This window comes from Pantherophis guttatus, chromosome 2, assembly GCF_059756535.1.
Source record: "Pantherophis guttatus breed Tessera chromosome 2, ASM5975653v1, whole genome shotgun sequence".
In the NCBI taxonomy this organism is placed as follows: Eukaryota; Metazoa; Chordata; class Lepidosauria; order Squamata; family Colubridae; genus Pantherophis; species Pantherophis guttatus.
In genome coordinates this window covers 129636670-129658078 of record NC_142064.1, presented here as the reverse complement: position 1 = coordinate 129658078, position 21409 = coordinate 129636670, and the positions used below count along the sequence as shown (strand labels likewise).

Below are 21409 nucleotides of genomic sequence, written 5' to 3'. Positions count from 1 at the left end.
TATCACCATTATTAAGGCTTTGAAAAAAAAATTACAATTATTGCCAATCCTTTGTTTAATCTTATGCAGCATTGCTTTAGAATACCCTTTGGATGTCTTTACTAAAGTTTTTCACTCAAGCAAAGGTTTTAGCCCATGATTTAGAACAAGGAAGGAATCAACTCTTGTCCTGCCCGTACATAATATTTTAAAATTTTAATCCACCTGGTACCAATGAAAATGGCACTTGAAATAGTGAAAATAATAATGAAATCTCCCAGATCACCTAAATTCTGGGCGATGTTCAAATGTTTTTCTAAAAATACTGTGACTGTTGATAGGTTTTTGACATTATTGGATAAAAGATAAAGGAATACGAAAGGTGTAACTAAGCCTCTTTACTGTTTCTCATCCTCAGGGCCCTGGGGGACCACAAGGAGCCCCTGGCCCAGCCGGCGAAGAAGGGAAGAGAGGAGGTCGTGGTGAGCCAGGAGCTGCAGGACCAACTGGACCACCCGGAGAGAGGGTAAGTGATAGCATTTGCAGGGAGTAGTCTTCTATGTGGAATGTTTCTAAGCCAGGGGTGTCAAACTCAACGTGTGGCCCACGGGGCGTTTAGATCTGGCCCACAGGCCCGCCCTGAAAACAGCAAAGTTTCCATGGTGCCTATGCCCATGGTGCTTCTGCCAGTGAAAATGGAGCCCAGGTGGGTTGCACGCGGTCTCCCCAACCTCCATTTTTGCTGGCAGAGGGTTGCAGGAGGCCGTTACAATCAAAAACGGAGCCCAGGTGGGCCACGCATAGCCTCCCCAAGCTCAGTTTTCACTGGCAGAGGGCTGCAGGAGGCTATCACGGTCGAAAATGAGTCTGGGCGGGCCACACACAGCCTCCCTGAGCTCCGTTTTCACTAGCAGAGAGCTGCAGGAGGCCATCGCAGCTGAAAATGGAGCCTCGATAAGTGACATCAAGCTGGCCACACACACCCTGGCCACACCCCCTAGCCTACCCCCCCCAGGTCAAATACAACCCTGATGCGGCCCACAATGAAATCGAGTGACACCCATGCTCTAAGCCATGTGGTGTCTCATGCGAACAACCAGACCCATATGGGTAGAGTTTAAACTAGCTACTTTATTGTTCTATGCCTATTTCACAGGAATAATTTTCAGACTAGTAGCTTGTGCCTGGGAAAGACCAAATAAGGCTCAAAGGCATTCAGGGGTTCAGATCTGGCCCTCTTCTGTTTATGTAGCAAATCTAAGCTTATTCCCTGCTTGAACCCTTCTCCCAACTGGGGCAATGGCTCTCCACCATGCCGTAAATTCCAAGCAAAGGATTAATTAAACTTAGGTTGGAAGTTGCCTAAGGTAGTGTCTTAACAGTTGATGGCCATTTTGATTGAAACTGTTCGAATAAAAGGCATCCCACCCAGTAGATAATACAAGATAATGTCACGTTAGTGACATATAAATTTTTGAGGCCATTGAATTCTGGACCCCAAAATAGCAGCCTCTTGATCTTTTAAAGATTGTAACGCAATAGCCCCGGTAGAGCGAACTCGTGTTTAAGTATAAAAAATGTTTGGATCATTATGGCACAGAAGATTTAAGAGAAAATTGTATTTGGTCAGAGGTCTTGGCCAGATATACAACCCTTTGTTGCTGTTACTTGTTACATTCATAGAAATATAGTTAATGTAACTTGCTCTAAGTGGCCATGTTTCAATAGAATACACACACATCACACACTCTTATACTTCCATTTCTCTTCTAGAAATCTAGGGCCATAGTAGTGCGAGAGAAGAATTTTATTGTTTCCATCCTTGTTTGCTTTGCCTGGGCTATTCAAAGGGAGAAGTATGGTTGTCAATTCAACCTTTGCTTCATAGCACCTGTAGGGATATGCAGGGATTGGAAAGAGGAAAATGCCCAACGTCTTTCCAGTGGAGAAATGGCCTGCCTCACATTCTGAAGAGTACTGAGTTTTCCAATTTAAACCTTTTTTCTATTGGAAAATAAGTTGGCTCTTATGACAAGGGCAGATGCCAAACTGGCATTCCAAGAATGTACATCTGGGAATAGAAGAATAGAGATGCCTTACCAGGGATGAAATCTATTTACCTTCCCGCCCGGTTCGGAAGTGTGTGTGCGTCACATGCTTGCGCGGACCCTCTGCACATACGCAAACCCTTCTGCGCATATGCAGAGGGTAAAAAACAGGTTTTAACCAGGAAGTACCGACAACCGGGCGGGTGGGCGGAGCCTCGTGCTGCCATCGCTACCGGTTCTCTGAACCACCTGCCACCATCGCTAACGGTTCGCCCAAACCGGTCTGAATTGGTAGCGTTTCACCCCTGTGCCGTACTATTTAAAATGGTCCTAGGAGCATCAAAGCTCTTCCCCTAGAACAGGTTATATTATTTAGATCTGAAACAAGATATTTCTTGTGTATAGTAGTTATATTATTAGTGCACTTCCCAGCGATGGTAGTAGTGGTGGCTTGCTCCCGGTTTGCACCGGTTCGCAAGAATGAGTAGTAAAAATTTCTAGTAGTTCGGAGAATCGGTAATAATATTGGCTGGCCATGCCCCCGAACTGGTCCCCAGCCCGGTCACCGCTCGCTTACCCCACCCACCTCATTTTTTTTTTTTTTTTTTTTTTACTTTTAAAAGCATTTTTTCTACAACCTCTTTGGCCGAAAAAATACTTTTAAAAGTAAAAAAAAAAGCCTCTGATGATCGCGCGGCTCAGCTGGGATTGTCAGAGGCTTTTAAAAGTATTTTTTCTACAACCTCTTCAGCCGATCCCAGCTGAGTTGCCTGATCGTCAGAGGCTTCTAAAAGCATTTTTTTTTTGCAACCTCTTAAGGCTGTAGAAAAAATGCTTTTAAAAGTAAAAAAAAAAAAGTTGGCCACACCCACCCAGTCACATTACCCCCCCCCACCAAGCCATGCCCACAAAATAAGCCACGCCCACAGAACTGGTGGTAAAAAAATTTAGAACCCACCCCTGGATGATAGCCTACTGTGAGTTCTTGCTTCTGCTGTGTCCTTGTTCTAAAAGAAGTGGTCCAGAGTTCCTGCTGAATCTTTGATAATGATGATTCTGTCCTTGATTTTGACATTATTATTTTTTGCTTTCAGGGTTCCCCTGGAAATCGTGGTTTCCCAGGTCAGGATGGATTAGCTGGGCCCAAAGTGAGTGAGTCCAAAGAACTTGCTGCCTTTTCATAACATTTTTTTAAAAATAGAAAAATGGTACTGTTTTTTTTTTCTTTGTGTTCTTTGACTTTTTTTCCTTTCTATTCCTATTGACAAATAGCAATCTGAATTATGAAAATGGCATTCTGTGTTTCCTTTAAAAGTCTCCTAGCTCGTGCATTCTTTCATAGAAAACATAGTATGCACATATTTTGGACATGCCATAAAATATCTTTAGAATCAATTGATAAACATTTTTCTTTGGAAAAGTTCACTGCCTCATCCTTTTCATAGATGTATAGTGTTTAGGATAGGGGTGAGCAATCCTGTGGAGTTTTACTTCCAAAATCCATAATTTACCAATTGGATTCGGATGCAGAAGACACGCATTTAGAAAGAAGAAATCCCAAATTCAGTATAAACTAAAGAATTAACTTCTTTCATTGTCCTTTGTTGTTTCATAAAGTTCTTTCATAAAGTTCTAAGTTCTTTCATAATCATTGTGGGAGAACGAGTGTGGTGTGGTAGCTTAGCTACTGAAGTAGGATTGAATAAGACACTTAGGACCAGGCTCATCCTTAGAGTCAGTTCATTGAGTAAATTTGGGCTGGTCACTTCCATCCTATCTCACTATTTTGTTATCTTTGGGGGTGGGGGTGGGGGAATTGGAGGAGATAGTGCTGGGTATACCAAGTCGAGCTCCTGGAAAAAAGGTAGGAGAGAAATCTAATGACTGAATAAAATCCATTTGTGGTTACTACGGTCTTTTGTAATGTAGCTTGAGGAGGAATTGTTTCACTACAGATGTAGGTAAATCATTAAGGGTTAGGATGCAGATATATTGCAAACTTAGTTTATCTTCTGCTCACCCCTTCTATTTTTTTTTTTAGGATGTCAGAATAATTAAATGAGTTTTAAACCTCTTTAATATATACAGCTAGCCCTTGATTTACAACAGTTCATTTAGTGACCATTCAAAGTTACAACATCACTGAAAAAAGTGACTTATGAGTCTGACTGTTTTTCACACTGACAACTGCTGCAGCATCCCTTTGGCCACGTGGTCAAAATTCAGATGCTTGGCAACTGGTTCATATTTACGACGGTTGCCGTGTCCCGGGGCCAAATGATCCCCTTTTGCAACCTTCTTGACTAGCAAAGTCAATGGGGGAAGCCAGATTCACTTAACAACCATGTTACCAACTTAACAAAATGCAATGATTCACTTAACAACTATGGCAAGAAAAGTCGTAAAATCACTTAAGAAATGTTTCATTTAGCAACAAATATTTTGGGCTCAGTTGTGGCCATAACTCAAGGACTACCTGTATAATGTAGGCATGTCCAGAGTGATGGTAGATTATTGGGCCAAATACTATATTTTCCTGGTATCCTTCATAAAATCTTCGGCTAATGTATTTCTTGCTTAAATCTTCTTTAAATAGGGTGCTCCTGGAGAACGTGGCCCTCCTGGCCTTGGGGGACCCAAAGGTGGCCCTGGAGATCCTGGACGACCTGGAGAACCTGGCCTGCCTGGTGCCCGGGTAAGAATGTGGAATTGAATAAGCCATATAAAGGTGGTGCCCTCCAAAGGGTGAAGAACAATTAACCTAGGGATTCCCGCATCACTGTGGAAGAATATCACTGAGAAGGCCTGTCTTCTTAGTATTGGTACTATTTATATAAGTGAATCAAGCCTGCTTATAAAACATGTGCAGTAATACACCTGAAACACAGATGGTGTCAAGTAGTAGAAGACATTCTTTTTGTGTAGAGAAATGAAAAGCATTCACACTGCTGTGGCTCCAGGTTGGGTTTATACAGATGGATTAAAGCATCTCTAAAGAATTGGGTACTTTTTGCTTTGAGTTTTTTTGCTTTGTTTTTTAAAGGAAGGGGTTATGCAAACACTCCTTGTTTAGCACCTGCCTCGTTTAGCAACCAATCGTCACATTTATGACTTTCCTCAGGTCTGTAAAGCAAAGAAAAGCTGAAGTGAGATCAATTATAAGCATAGTTACAGTTGCACTTAGTGACTGCTTCACTTAACAACTAAGTTGCCAGACTCAATAGTTATTGTTTAATGAGGGCTGTCTGTAAGAGGCAGTGTGGAGGTGTTTTGCATTTTGCATCTGATTAAAAATATAGTAGGGTATATAATGCCTGGTGCAACTTCAGAATGAAATAACGTCATGTCAACCTGTATACCTCTTCTTTGCTTTATTTCATTGCATGCTACAGTTGATGGACACTGCAGTTATGTTCACTACCATCTGAAGTTATTATTATTAGAATTAGAGGAGAGGAGAAGCCTATACATACTTGTAGTGTAGTAGAGCAATTTAGATATGAAGTGTAAGTAACCACTAGATGGCATCAAGTGGATACAGAATTTTTTTTTAATTTTCCATTTTTTGCAGCTCAAATATGCTAAGGCAGCTTTGTGGCATCCATAATTCTCAGAGCTTCCAGATTAAGTTTTGTGTCCATAAAAGTCCCTGTTTGAACAATCTTGGCTCAGAAAAATTCTGCAGGAAGGACCAAGTTTAAATGTGTAGATCTGCCCCATTTTCAGTGCCAGGTGTGAGTTAGAATGAGTGACTGCTTGAAACAGACAGAAAAAAGTTATGAGCGGTTTGACTGTAGCAATTGCAGCTGTATCTGTATTTACAGTGGTAACACAGGATCATTTTTATTTGTGATTTCTTTTTATCTGTCACTTAAAATGCTATACTCTTTTGGCTAGACAAAGATGCCAAGAGTTGCTTTGGAAAGTGAGATGGGTGGCATGATAGATCGATTGATCGATCGATCGATAGATAGATAGATAGATAGATAGATAGATAGAAATAGAAGATAGATAGACGATAGATAGATGATAGATAGATAGATAGATAGATGATAGATAGATAGATAGATAGATAGATAGATAGATAGATAGATAGATAGATAGATAGATAGATATAGATGATAGATAGACGATAGATAGATAGATAGATAGATAGATAGATAGATAGATAGATAGATAGATAGATAGATAGATAATGGATGGATGGATGGAAAGAGAAAGAAAGGAGAAAGAAAGAAAGAAAGAAAAAGAAAGAAAGAAAGAAAGAAAGAAAGAAAGAAAGAAGGAAAGAAAGAACAGGTTCTACAATCTTTCAGCCAGTTATCTTGGGCATATTGCTTCAGCTATTGTTCCTAAGGCTTGAGACGATGAAAGCACTGGGTAAATTAACATCAGAATTAATTTTCTTGGCAACACTTGAAGAAGTCCGAAACAAGATAGTTTCTTAAGTTAAATTAAGATAAATTTACTTTTTTCCTCTTCTTACTAGGGTCTCACTGGTCGCCCTGGGGATGCTGGTGCTCAAGGCAAAGTTGGCCCATCTGTAAGTGAAATTCTGTACTTTTCTTCTTGTGGCATGCAGAATATTTGAGAACATGGTTAAGATAGACGAATATGATGATAAAATGAGGCAGAACTGCAAACATTTCCTTTGCGTTAACTTGTGTGGAAAATTAAAATACTGAAGTTGGATTTAAAGCTGTGACCTGCATCACATACTACAGTAAGACGTTGTTTGCTTACACATAGTTTATTGACTAAACCACACACAGCCATATTTCCACAACGTAATAAGTCATATGACATGATTTATAAACCATATTGGGGGCTTTAAGCCAATATAGTAAGCCAATAGCCTGTAGTACGTGAACCCTGGTTGTGATTGTGATGGATGAAGAAAGGGGTAGCAACAGAAATCTATATATATTTACATGAAAATATGTGTTTCAATGCTTGATGAATCAATTGTTGTTATTCTTAATATTCTGATTAGTGAGGTGTGTATTCTGCCTTGCTGCCAGGTCAGCTTATAGGGGATCTATTATTTGTTTGATCCCCACAAAAGCAGATTTGTGTGTAGGTTGGGCTAAGAAAATGTATCTAGTATAATTCCTTAGATACTGGTGGCTTAAAATTTGCAACTTCCTAGCCCATAATCCAACAATTTTACCTCTAGACCAGAGTTCCCCAAAGTTTCCAGCTTTGTGGACTGGCGGGGTGGCGGGGGGAAGGGATGGTTTGTAAAAGTGACTGGCAAGTGTGTATGTGTGTGCACAGCTCCATTTACGTGAGCGGTGTGCATTTGTGTCTACCTCTCACACAAATGGAGCTCAAGTAAGTATGTGCATGCGCTCGCCTGCTGTTTCCATGGCCCAGTTACAAACCCCTCACGGCCCACTAGTGGGCAGCGGTCCATAGGTTGGGGACCCCTGCTCTAGACTACAATAACTCTTTGAATACTTTCATAGGGGAATTGATCCCATCACTGTACAACAATCAGCATGAAGAGTGAATGAATATCATTATATATAGGGACCAATTTTACACTGACCTATTAAAACCAGTTAATAAAATAAACAGCCTCTTTTCCAGGCCAAGTTAACATTTCTATGGAGCTAGGTCTGTAGTGCTTGCCATTTACCAGTTTTAGCAGTGGATGCCTATACCTTTCTCCCTCTCTATAGGGTACTCCGGGTGAAGATGGACGGCCTGGCCCACCTGGTCCTCAAGGTGCTCGTGGTCAGCCTGGTGTCATGGGTTTCCCAGGCCCCAAAGGTGCTAATGTAAGTGAAGCTGTATTTGACTCTTAGAAGCAGGGCCCAGGCAGGTTTGAAGGGAAATAGGGAGCAGATCTAACATTTGGGCAGCTAACAGAAAGGTCTCCTGAGTTCTCCAACTTAGTCAACATTTCTCCTTATTTCCCATACTTTTTCTGCTCTCCCCAATTTGGGTAGTTACCGTAGTCCTTTTTAAAAAATACGATTTTGTTACATTTTGAAAGCACGAATAAAAAGTAAACAAGCAAGAAAAAAGAAAGAAAGTAGAAAGGAAAGAATCAACCAAATACAAGATAAAAGTGTGGAAAAAGGAAAGGGGGAAAAAAAGAATGGCTTCTGACTTTCTTTGATACAGCTATAGATAAGAAATACAACCAAATTTTACTCTAAAATTAACAATAGCCTACATTACTTTTATAATTCCATATAATTTAATTATCAAATCCCAAAATCAAAATTATGTTTCTTTTAATTTCTCGCAAAAATTAGTTCATTAACAACTCACCACTGTTGCTTAAACAACAACCAAATAACTCTTCATTACATACTTCACCCTGTTTTCTATAAACTCATGTTTAAACCTTCAGCTCTCCTTATCAATCAGCAGAATTTTAATATAAATGAACAAAAATACCTAATAACATAAATGTGTAGCCCTCTTTTCCATTTACTGTGTGTTTTCTTTCTCTCTCTCTCTCTTAACAATAAAAACATTACAAAAAAGAAATGAAGGATTTCACATTACCAGAAAATAATCACTCCTTAGTTAGATAACAAAGACTATTACCCCATTAGACATTTCCCCAAAAAAGTGCACTATTTGGTCCAGATATTTATTCAACATCACCAGAAATAGGAATTAATTATTTAACCATAATCAGATGGTTTACCTGATTTTATATTTTTCCCCTTTTTCTCCCAACTATGCTTAAGTCCTATAAATAAAAAAAATGTCTCCTGGTTTCTTCTCATTTCCTCTTCTCCCAGGTACAGTAGTTACTGTAATTACAAATGAAGGCAAATAGTTACTGTAGTCCTATAAAACACTATATCAGTGGAGAAAAGGTAGGATAGGAGGACACAGAGTTTGAGATGTAGAGGGTCTCCAGGTGGATCTTTTATCTTTCGTAAAATGTGCTTATAAGTTATTTTGTTCATCTTTCTATTTAGGGTGAAGCTGGTAAAGCTGGTGAGAAGGGACTACCTGGTGCTCCTGGACTACGAGTGAGTTTATTCTCTGTCCCTCTGTCCCTCGTTAAAAATTGTTTAAATACTTTCTCTAAAAAGTTAAATAACACAGCACCATCTTGTAGTAAAAAATAACTCATATCATCTCAAAGAAGAGCCCATCCTCTTCTTGCCTTCTTACTCCACATCTGTATAAGGCAGATGTTAGCGGAGATCCTAAGTACTGAGATGCAGTGATGAGAGGCTTTGGGAAGTAATTCTCACGACCAACTATGCAAACAAATCAGTGCTGTGGCACAGAAGCACATTAAATCTAGTTATATAAACTCAGTGTTGCGTTTTTCTCCATGTAAGTAAAACTGTTCTTTGTTCTTTTAAGTTTCCTGCAAATGTATTCACAAGGATGCTTATCAACCCAATTTCTAACAATGAAACATTAGTTTGCTAGAATTATCTGGAAAGGCATGCAGAACCTTGAACTATTTTGAAAAATAATTTTGTTTGTTCAGAGTTGCACTATTGGAAGACTTATGCACATAATAATTATGCATATGCTTTAGAAGCCTCAAAATATAGATGCATGTCTCTTTCCTTCCTTGAACATTTCACTTATGTACAGAGCAGCCAATGCACACATGTACAGTGTTGAAGTGCATCTGTGCTACGCTTCTATAATTGCTAGGTGTACACACTGGAGTGCCTGCTACCTTCAGCAAGGAGGGGCAAGAAGGAACAATCCTAGATTTTTCCAAAAGTTACACATTTTACTCCATTTTGACAAACCTTGACATATTTGTCTGACCAAACATTTTTCTCTTTGAGAATTATTAAAAGTACAGCATGTAGAAATTCCAGAAATATGTATAAAAATCCCCAAAGGACGGTCTTCTTGTTCTTGTTCTTGTTCTTGTTCTTGTTCTTGTTCTTGTTCTTGTTCTTGTTCTTGTTCTTGTTCTTGTTCTTGTTCCTGTTCCTGTTCCCGTTCCTCCTCCGTTCCTCCTCCTCCTCCTCCTCCTCCTCCTCCTCCTCCTCCTCCTCCTCCTCCTCCTCCTCCTCCTCCTCCTCCTCTTCTTCTTCTTCTTCTTCTTCTTCTTCTTCTTCTTCTTCTTCTTCTTCTTCTTCTTCCTCCTCCTCCTCCCTCTTCCTCCTCCTCCTCCTCCTCCTCCTCTTCTTCTCCTTCTCCTTCTCCTTTTTCTTCTTCTTCTTCTTCTTCTTCTTCTTCTTCTTCTTCTTCTTCTTCTTCTTCTTCTTCTTCTTCTTCTTCTTCTTCCTCCTCCTCCTCCTCCTCCTCCCTCTTCCTCCTCCTCCTCCTCCTCCTCTTCTTCTTCTCCTTCTCCTTCTCCTTTTTCTTTTTCTTCTCATCTTCCCCTTCCCCTTCCCCTTCCCCTTCCCCTCCTCCTCTTCTCAGAGCAAGGAATGTTAACTGTTTTTATTCTGGGGTAATGGAAGGAGAATTGACAGTGATCAATGATGGCTTTTTGTCTGCACCGCTTTCTCTCAGGGTCTTCCTGGTAAAGATGGTGAGACAGGAGCAGCTGGACCACCAGGACCTGCTGTGAGTATTTGTTTTCTTTTTATTTTTGAGGGGAGTATGCCATCTACACATTACCTAGATACAAGTATTACAGAAAGGAGGCAAAATCAAAATCCTATCTTTTCCTAAGTTTGGGGAGACTGAGTCTTCATGAGGATTGGCAGGATTTCCTTTTGGCTTATTATGATCAGAAAGTGATCACTTAGCAGATTATTTAAGCAAAGGTCACTGTCCTTCATTGGAGTCAATTAGTTGGGTACAATATTAGTTTCTCATTCATTCTCTTTTATTTGCAGGGCGGGTATTCTGTATGATTTCTTTGTTACATTTATAGCTATTTTTTTTCTGTAAACATCTCAAAGGGTCACATCTTGTTTTCTTCATACTCCACTTTATCCTTGCAAAAGTCTTGTGGGATAGATTAGTCTGAGAGTGGCCCATGTTCTTTCAATATGCAGATGAATTTTAATCCAGTCTCCATAATTCATCAGGTGGTGAGCCCTCCGCAGTAGAACGTCCATTTCTATTACTCATGTTTGCGAATTCTGTGGTTTTGCTATGAAAAGTACAAGAAGAGCTCAAACTTATGGATAGAATGTGAATTTTGCAGCCAAGTGGGAAATGAAGCTGTGGGAGAAGATGGTGATGATCACAGCAGAACCATAGAATTCATTAGTAATGAGTAATGGAACTTGGCGTTGTACTGCTGAGGGCTCAGCACAATAGCTACACAAAGAACATGTAACTAGATTGAAATTCAGGGATTTCCAATAGTTTAGTAGATACATTGATGGTGGGTGGTCCATTATGGAAGAGAGTATGAACCCATTTAATAAGACATAACTGTACATAATCTTTAGGTAATCTCTGATTCTTTGCTTACATGAGTTATATCTCTCCACTTCTTGTTAGGCTCACAGTGTTGTTGTTGTTATTTTTTGATGATGATGATGATGATGATGATGATGATGATGATGATGATGATATTTGCAGGGGGCTGTTGGAGAGAGAGGCGAACAGGGTGCCCCTGGACCATCTGGATTCCAAGTAAGTACAGAAATTCTATTCCAAGCCTTTACTACCATGCTGGAGGACACCCCCACTCCCCCAGTCATAGCAAGTAAATCTGCTTGTGCAGGGGAGTATAAATAGACACAGGCAGAAGGAAAAGACTACCCAATTCCTGCTGAAAGCACATGAAATCTGTCTATAATATTGAGTTTTATTTGTTCCTCAAGGATGTATAGATGTTTTCAGGGTTGCATTTGTTGACGATAACTTCCTGCTAACATAATTTTATCAGGTACTAGGAAGGCAACAAGGAAAGTACTATTTTTATTTAGTCTGTCTATCACCTCTTTTCCTGGATTCCTGGCATATCCCAAAGGCTATTTGTCTCACAGTTTGCACAGGAAAAAAAAACTCTGGAAGAAAGAAAGAATGAATGAATGAATGAGGCTGAATTGGGGTTATATATTAATCAGAGGCGCTCAGGTAGGCAGATGTAGTTTTGTTGCAGATGTTTGAGAGCCACAACAGGAATGTATCCATAGTTGTCCCATCATCTAGGTAAGGGGCTACTATTGTCCAATCTAGTTCATGTTTGATGGTAAACTAATGATTGTTCCTTTGGATCTAAAAATCCTCTTTCCTGCACTGGTTCCACTTAGCTGGGACAGGATGTTACTTCTCGAGGAGGATGAAGTGAGACTTTCTAATACCAAAATAACCTCTTGATTTCAGGGACTTCCAGGCCCCGCAGGCCCTCCAGGTGAAGGTGGAAAACCAGGTGACCAAGTAAGTAATAAATATCAATCCCCATTTAGTACATACAACATAGATACTTACCAGTCCGACATGCATTCTTTCCTACGTCTTTTCTATAGGTTCAAAATAGTAGATTGAATTTTCCATTGAGCTTGAGGATAGTATATGTACTGTACATCTTTCAGAACGCACTAGTTAAATAGTCTCTAATCATTGAAAGGGTAGTGGTCAGGTGCAACAAAAGAATTCTTCTGAAAAAAGCAACTTTTTGATGGGTGGGGTGGTAACTTGGTCCCTCCTGATCCCGATGGATTATAAATTATTCATTAGCAGCTAAGCCAAACAATAGAATTGCAGAATTCTGCAGTGAAGCTGAGAGGAGTTTCTTATGATATCATTTTTCTGATGAAAAAAATATACTTCATGAAGTGTATTAGTTTGCACTGGGCATTCTGTGTTTGCATGCTGAATATCCCCAGGCTGATAAACTAGTGTCTGTAAGGGATAATATCATAGAGGTTGGAATGGACTGTAGAAAGCATTTCGTTCAATCACCTGCTCAATGCAGGGTCTACTAGAAAATCTCTGCTAGATAACCATCCAATTTATGCTTATGCAACAGATTTTCAGTATGAAAAGTAAATTAGATGTTTCAAGGTGCCAAGGAACTTTCTGCTACTCCTAAATAGAAATTACGAATCATTGCTGATATATTCAGTAGGTATTCAGTGCAGGAAGCAATATACATCACTCCAAAATGCTGATATTTGACTTTCGGGTATTCCTAGAACCACTTAACATATTTGTAATAATAGACAGAATCATCATATTGATCAAACTTTTCAACCATGGCCGTGTGTGATCAGAAACACAAGCAATGTCTCCAGAATATAATTCTCATTATGACTTTGCCTTGTAGAGGTTTCTTTTCCCTCAATATGACCTTAAAAGCAGTGGTGGGATTCAGCCAGTTCGCACCTATTTGGGAGAACCGGTTGTTAATTTTCTAAGCAGTTCAGAGAACCGGTTGTTGGAAGAAATCTTATTTTGTTTTTTTTCCACTTTACAGGGCTAATCCTGTAAGGAAGGCAGGAAGGAAACATTCTGGTGTTTCTAGCCTAATCTTTATTGCCCTGCTTACAGAAATTGCCTCTCTGGTTAATCCTTATTACATTGTAACAGCTAAGGTATTACAATGTGAGTGATGTTGAGTTGGACACGCCCACACAGTCACATTACCACCGAGCCATGCCTACTTAGCTGGTCATTAGGGCAGAGAACCAGTTGTTAAATTATTTGAATCCCAACACTGTTTAAAAGTAATGTTTAAAAGTGAAAAAGCTGAAAAGATGTTCATCCAAATTAAAAGTTAATGTGTGAGTTGAATTATTCTTCACCTGGATCTATGGATTTTGTTTTTTTAGCTTGCCATATTTCTTAATGGCTAATAGGGAGACGTGCAAGTTTTAGGAAGGTACGTTAGTAGCTTCTTCCCCTCTCCTTCTGTTTTTAACTCTTTTGTTTTGTTTTCAGGGTGTTCCTGGAGAAGCTGGTACTCCTGGTCTCGTTGGTCCCAGAGTAAGTCACCTACAGTTCAATTTGAGCCCCTGAACTTACTCATAAGTGGAGCTGCTGAAACAGCAGCTTGGCTCACTACTTATCTGTATAGAATCTCAATGGCACTAAGGAAAATCTCTCCTTTCTAGGGTGAACGTGGCTTCCCAGGAGAACGTGGACCTGCAGGTGCCCAAGGCTTGGCTGGTGGTCGAGGACTTCCCGGTACCCCTGGTACTGATGGACCCAAGGTAGGCTGCTTTTTTGCCTTATTTTCTTACTCTGTAATGAAGCTGATACGTTTTGCCGCCTAGTGGCTGCCAACCCTCCCCCCCCCCCCCCCCACACAAAAGGCATTGGACTCTTCCTCAGCCTGGTGCCCACCAGAAGTGTTTAATCAAATCCCACAATGCTTTGGTCAGTGTGGATTGGATGTTGAAATCCAGCACATCTGGAAAGCACCAGGTTGGAGAAGACCACTTCAGTTCTCTGCAATTTTTTGGCAAGTTTGCCATTGCCTCCCTTCTAGGGCTGAGAGAGAGATAGCCTGGCCCAGGATAACCTAGCTGGCTTTATGCCTAAGGCAGGACTACAACTCCCACGTCCTAGCTCGTTGCTTTAACCACTACATCAAGCTGGCTCTCCTCTGACTATTATCTAGTGCAGTTCCATGTTGTAACCTATATTGCTTTTCTTCCCTAGGGTGCAGCTGGTCCTGCTGGGCCTCCTGGAGCCCAAGGCCCCCCAGGTCTGCAGGGAATGCCTGGTGAGAGAGGAGCTGGAGGTATTCCTGGACCAAAGGGAGACAGGGTAAGTAGTAGCGATTTTCCATAAAATTTCATAGCACCATATTTTCAAGAGTTGGAGTTGCTGGTTTTTTTTTAAGTGTTGGGTTTTGTTTAGTTGCTTATAATGTTTTTTTTTAATTCCCCCCAGTTTCCTGTGTTTTTTCCTCTTTAGTTTTTTTTATTCTCTCTATAGTTTAATAAAATGTTTTTAAAATATATCTTCATTTTTAAAAAAGGTTAGGTGTTTTAATTATGGATTTTTATTTACAGTGGCATTATAGTAGAATAGAATAGAATAGAATAGAATAGAATAGAATAGAATAGAATAGAATAGAACAGAACAGAACAGAACAGAACAGAACAGAACAGAATTCTTTATTGGCCAAGTGTGATTGGACACACAAGGAATAGTTATATTGCTGTTTAATTTGTATGTTTTTTTAAAATAATAACACTATGTTTTTTTTTAAATAAATGTTGTCATTTTTCTTAAAGTTTCATAAAATTAAACAATAGACAACAGCTGAAAATCGCAGTCTAAGGGATCAGAGTTCCAAGTTGATATGGGCTACTTACAGTCATTATTTCTTTGGTATTTTCCCAACAGGGTGATGCTGGTGAGAAAGGCCCAGAAGGTGCTCCTGGCAAAGATGGCAGCCGAGTATGTCCACAGCAGAAATCAGTTTCTCTTCTCTTAAGGCAGCAACATTTCTAGTTAATGAAATGAGTGGATGGCTGGTGGGGAGGGGGAATATGTAACATATTGGTCTATAATCCTAGACTTTCGTTAGTGCCAAGCTCCAGAGAACCTTGACAATAACTATTAATCTAACAGAGAGCTTAATTAAAATAGATTAAACTGCAGGATATTCTAATACTGTTAAAGCTGAGGTGTGCTTGCATGTGTGTTTATGTCTATGTTGGTGTGTGTGATGAAGCTTCTCTTACTGAGTGAGATATTCTTATTGAGCAAGTCTTCTCGCCCTTTTCAGAGTCAGCCCTCCTTACCATCCAACCACCCTTAGATAATTTACTCCGGTGTTGTCCTGTGTTTTCTTTAGGAAAGAGGATACAGTCTGTGATGGTAGCACCTTGTTTTCTCCAATAGAGAGAAGACCCAAATCCCTAATCAAGGATCAATTTTTTAAAAAAGGCTTAGTTAAGGTTTAAAGCTTTAGAATTAAGTCATAAGTGCTTAGCTTGCTAAACTGTAACCCCAATATGGGACAAAGGCATAAGGGGTGCATTGCCCGGTGTGTTCAATGAAGGCACATCGGCAATGGACCCAAGTATTGAATTGGGACAATACTCCAGGAAGATACAGGCTGTGGTGGTAACATCTCATCTTCTCCTTTATGGAGGAATGGCAGCAGGAGGTGGGAGCTTTTATGGACAACATCCTGGACTCCCAATCAAAGCCTTTTATTTTCATGCTGTTCTGACCTAGGCTTCCCAAGATCATGAAGCAGGCTCCTCATCCCAATAAAACCTCTTTTATGTAGATTAAATGGAATTTCTCTCCAGCAAAGTCCCGACAAACAGTCTTTCATGAGATTTCACAACTACAGACCTTTATCAGGCTTGGAGAGTGGCCAGGCCGATATCTTCCAAATGCCTGTAGCAGCAATTACTTGGCAAGAAGTCAGGAACAGATCTTCACCTTAATGAATTGAACTTATTGTCTCCTGCAAACTCCACTCCCCTTTCGCTCCTTTTTACTCCCTATGGGAGGGGCCACTCACCGTCCACCTGTGCCTTTACTCCTGAGTCGGCCCTTGTTCCTTAGCTATTCCCTTCTCCTGGCAACTCTGTGCATGCGCACATCGGGAACAGGTTCCAGCTGTTCTTCTGCCCCACTGATATCTGACTCCGAAGGCAGCTGATAACTGTCGGACGGCCCTGGCCTCATCTCTGCCTCCGACGCAGAGCACTCATCAGAACCTTCCCCAGATTCCAGGACTGGCCCATGTTCCTCCCCAACCTCCTCACTATCTGAGTCAGCCATCAGCTCCGCTGGCGGGCTACAACACATGTTTTCCAATATGCTGAACTAGATGGAGGATCGAAGTTGGCCATGAACAGGATTTAGTTCCCAAATCTTGTTCAGTATTTTACTGCCATGGTGGTGTTGCAGCTGCACTGCCTCTGTTCATTCCTTAACCGTATTAGATAACGCGATATGGAAGGACATAGAGGCAGGAAGGAATCATGGTGGACTCAGACCGAGATCCAAACCCACATACTGTGGTTGAAATGCTAACAGTATTAAATTAGAAAAAGGCTGGGAATAACTAGTTAAGAAAAATGTTTACCGTTCTATTTTCTAGTGGGCCATTAGATCAGGCGGAGGAACACTGACGGCGCTATAGAAAAATCAATATAACTTGATTGAAGCATTGTGTTTTGTGCAATTTACGTGTGTGGAATGGCTTTGAATTGTAAAATAAATGGGCAGATTCAAGGAAAAAGGGTGAAATGGATGAAGGAAGTCACTAGTTTGATTTGGACCTATTTTAATTTAATAGGTGAGGATATGAACACAAGGTTGGGATAGCTTTGATCTTGCTTTGTATCAGCATATCTAACTCTTTATTTTCTCCATTGTCAGGGCTTGAGTGGTCCCATTGGTCCTACCGGTCCTGCTGGCCCTAGTGGAGAGAAGGTAAGAGGTCCTGTCTCGTTAGGTCATGTGGCAGGTAGACAGCTAGAGGCCACATGTAAGTTCTCTAAATAGTTCTGCTTCGACAGTAATGTTTCAGGGGTGGGTTCTACTTACTTTTACTACCGGTTCGCAATTGATCGCACGTGCGTGCTTCGCTCGCACATGCGCATATGGCCTATGATGACATCCGGGGCAGTGGGCAGAGCCTCCCGCTGGTTTTACTACTGGTTCTTGCGAAGTGGTCCGAACCGGGGGCAACCCACCACTGTAATGTTTCCTATCACCCGGCATTGAGAATTTGGGGTGTGACTGTGGATTAGCAAATAGCACTTAGACGGATATGTAGCTTCACAGTGCTTTACAGCCCTCTCTAAGCAGTTTATAGAGTCAGCCTATTGCCCCCAACAATCTGGGTCCTCATTTTACTGACCTTGGAAGGATGGAAGGCTGAGTCAACCCTGAGCCGGTGAGAATCGAACTGCTGGCAGTTGGCAGAATTAGCCTGCAGTACTGCATTCTATCCACTGCGCCACCACAAGTCTTTTTAGAGTGCCTTAATAGCTATTTCTATGCCTTTGAGGAGCCTTGGAAACTATTCTTTATGACAAAAAGTATACATGGAACAGTAAACACAATAAGAAATCACATTAGCTATGCTTTATGACCTAGATCCAGAGAGATGAGGAAAACATGGGGGAGGAAGTATCAATTTGGTTTCATAAGTTTAGAATTGTACTGATAACCCTGTCATGTTTACATTGATGGACTTATTGACTTCTTGTGCATTTGAATTTTCTCGCTTCCTAGGGTTTAGGAAGAAACCAGAATCAGAAGTTCTAGCAATGAGGACTGTTCAGTAGGAAGAACCCGTTGCTAATGATCTATTTACTTTGGCTCTTTTGTTGTCCTGCTCAGTGGAATCCATTTATCTTCTATCCTTAGTTAGTTTGGCTGGTCTCCACAGTGTATGCAACTCTCAGCCAGTTTCCCCCTACTATATCAGCACTGTTTACAATACAATCGTGACATGAGCAAGAATTGTCTTCTTGTTCTTAATTCCTTATGGTGCCCAATGGTTTAGTTGCTCTGTTAAATAAACTATCAAAATATTAAAAGTGTAATTTTTACAGTACAGGTCATCCTCAACTTACAACCGCAATTCAGCCCAGAATTTATGTTGAAATTTGTTAAGTGAGTTTTGCCCCATTTTACCACTTTCCTTGCCACATTTCTTAAGTGAATCACTGAAGTTGTTAAATTAGTCACACGGTTGTTAAGTGCCTTCCCCATTGTCTTTGCTTGTCAGAAGGTCGCAAAAGGGGATCACGTGACCCCGGGACACTGCAACCGTCATAAATATGAACCAGCTGTCAAGCATCCAAATGTAAATCACGTGACCATGGGGATGCTGCAACGGTCATAAGTGTGAAAAACAGTCATAAGTCAGTTTTTCTCAGTGCCGTTGTAACTTCGAACGGTCACTAAACAAGCTGTTGTAAGTCGAGGACTACCTGTTAATGCGTCTTCTCATCATATTAAGAAAACTCAGCACCATTCATCCTACTAGCCATTTAATCCCATATTGTGTTCTGAGCTACCGCCTTTGGCAATGGCGGAAGAGATTCTCTTTCAGCAACAAACACTCCATGATCTTATTTTCATCTTCTTTCTGTCCCTGCAGGGTGAATCAGGTCCCCCTGGCCCAAGTGGAGCTGCTGGTACTCGGGGTGCCCCTGTAAGTTTGCTCTCATTGTGAAACCTTCCAGTGAAGTTTGTTGGGGTGAACAGGGGAAAGAGATTCAGGCTGGCCCACATCATTATAGAAATCCTAATAGGAAACTACTAAAATTCCTATGGGTAGCATAGGGACAAATGTAGATGTACTTTTATGGAATTGTTTCCCATATGAAGAGAAAATTGGCTCCCTTTCCCCCCAATTGCACTATGTAGAGATCAACTCGGAAGGCTCTGGCTGTTCTGATTAGCATCTACCAGTAGAAAAGCCCATTAGAGGCTAGCTGATAACTCATGAAATTCTCCAAGCTGTAGAAAGGAAAAGCCGCTCACTCTTGTTATTAATGCAGAATAGCAACAGTGTCTAAAAAAGAACTCCACAGTGCTGCAGAGCTACCCTGTGGGCTGTTCTGAAAAGATAATTTGCAAGATCTCCGAGAATATCTTAGGAAACAATGTGTTCCTAAACAATTGCTTTATAATGTCTGAGCCGTAGGAAGCGTATCTGTTGGGTCACAGCAGCCTTATTACAGATCCCATTGTCTGGGGAACAGCTGGAGAGATCCTATCTCTGGACTAGCCTCTAGAAAACAGAACTGCCCCTGCAGCTAAAGAAATTGGCCAGCTATGGTGTGGTTGAGGTCTGTGACTTCGGCTCCTTTCCATTCCCGACTGCTCTTTCTGTTTTAGGGTGAGCGTGGAGAAACTGGACCTCCTGGCCCCGCTGGGTTTGCTGGCCCCCCTGTGAGTATCGCATGACAGTTCCAACCTGTCACACTTCTGTATTATTAAATGGTCCCCGAAGTCTAATCATTGTGGATTCTTCCCCTCCCCCTCCCCCGCCTCTCCCACTTTTCTCCCCAATGCAGGGTGCTGATGGCCAGCCTGGTGCTAAAGGCGAGCAAGGTGCATCTGGCCAGAAAGGAGATGCTGGATCCCCTGGTCCACAAGGGCCATCTGGTGCTCCCGGTCCACAGGTCAGTGAAACCACTTCCTGAATTGAAAGTGTGTGCACTCACTCACACAAACACACACACACACACAGAATTTGTAAAGCAGGGATTTTCCAGTTGCTAACCCAAAAGTGCACACAGGTTTAACACATTGTCCATAAAGTCATGAAGAAGGACACGGTGGCTCAATGGCTAAGATGCTGAGCTTGTCAATCAGAAAGGTTGGCAGTTCGGCAGTTCGAATCCCTAGTGCTGTGTAACGGGGTGAGCTCCCGTTACTTGTCCCAGCTTCTGCCAACCTAGCAGTTCGAAAGCACGTAAAAATGCAAGTAGAAAAATAGGGACCACCTTTGGTGGGAAGGTAACAGCGTTCCGTGCACCTTTGGCGTTTAGTCATGCTGGCCACATTACCATGGAGACGTCTTCGGACAGTGCTGGCTCCTCGGCTTTGAAACAGAGATGAGCACTGCCCCCTAGAGTCGGGAACGACTAGCACATATATGCAAGGGAACCTTTACCTTTACCATGAAGTTAGTACTATATCCAACAGCACCACAGGCATAGCTTCTGAATGCTGGGAGATCTCTCAGAGGGGGTGGAAGAACTGGGGTAGTTGCTGCTGAACAAAATGATACATAGACTAGTGATGAAAGGTGCATGAAAAACATCCCAATTTCCTGTTGTCATTTTGCTTTTTAACAGGGTCCAACTGGCGTGACAGGTCCAAAAGGAGCTCGTGGTGCACAAGGACCCCCAGTGAGTATTTGGTGAATCAATTGCTTTTTTTTCCCCATGCAGCCTAAAAGCATAACGTTAATGCTCATTGTTCACAGCTTTCCTTTATGGCATCCCTACTACTAGTGTGAATGAGATGTGCTGTGACACCGTTCTTTAAAATGATGTGGGTAACGATAAGGGGAATTATCTGCTATGTAGATGAACAGTGCGTATTGGAGAATTCAAGTCAATAGTTATTCCGCTTGACTTTGTAGCTGGTATCTGAAGAATAACCTCAGGGGACACCCTTTCCACTTTTATTCTAACCTATGTCAAAACAGATGTCCGGAGATGAATGAAAATGCGGCTTCAAGACAAAAAAGGATTCCACATCCTATTGTTGACTCTTTATCTTATTGTGTACAAAAATAATGGTAGCACAAAAAGATGCTTTACCAATGTCATGTCACAGTTGCCCGCTAGATGGCAGTACTGCTCAATCTGAACTGATCTAAAAAAAAAAAAAAATCTAAGCAGTGTTAGACTTGATTAAATATTTAGGACAGGGGTCAGCAACCTGCGGCTCTGGAGCCACATGTGGCTCTTTCATCCCTCTGCTGCCGCTCTGTCACTCAAAATATGCGTCATAACCGCCAATGTGCGGGACCTGACGGCAAACAATTTACTGAGCTTTTCAACCCCCGGTAG

General features: G+C 41.3%; 1 protein-coding gene across 7 annotated transcripts in view; it reads left to right on the top strand.

Moving 5' to 3' along the window:
- The window catches only part of COL2A1 (collagen type II alpha 1 chain), a 90610-nt gene that overhangs the window by 47140 nt on the left and 22061 nt on the right, over positions 1-21409 (top strand). For all 7 annotated transcript variants that reach the window (XM_087886701.1, XM_034419183.3, XM_087886700.1 and 4 more), the window contains 18 exons: positions 398-505; positions 3122-3175; positions 4624-4722; positions 6517-6570; positions 7712-7810; positions 8975-9028; positions 10494-10547; positions 11520-11573; positions 12270-12323; positions 13827-13871; positions 14000-14098; positions 14550-14657; positions 15243-15296; positions 17244-17297; positions 18979-19032; positions 19722-19775; positions 19901-20008; positions 20687-20740. In XM_087886701.1, the coding sequence (XP_087742827.1) occupies positions 398-505; positions 3122-3175; positions 4624-4722; positions 6517-6570; positions 7712-7810; positions 8975-9028; positions 10494-10547; positions 11520-11573; positions 12270-12323; positions 13827-13871; positions 14000-14098; positions 14550-14657; positions 15243-15296; positions 17244-17297; positions 18979-19032; positions 19722-19775; positions 19901-20008; positions 20687-20740 (1260 nt within the window). The remainder of the gene's footprint in view (positions 1-397; positions 506-3121; positions 3176-4623; positions 4723-6516; positions 6571-7711; positions 7811-8974; positions 9029-10493; positions 10548-11519; positions 11574-12269; positions 12324-13826; positions 13872-13999; positions 14099-14549; positions 14658-15242; positions 15297-17243; positions 17298-18978; positions 19033-19721; positions 19776-19900; positions 20009-20686; positions 20741-21409) is intronic.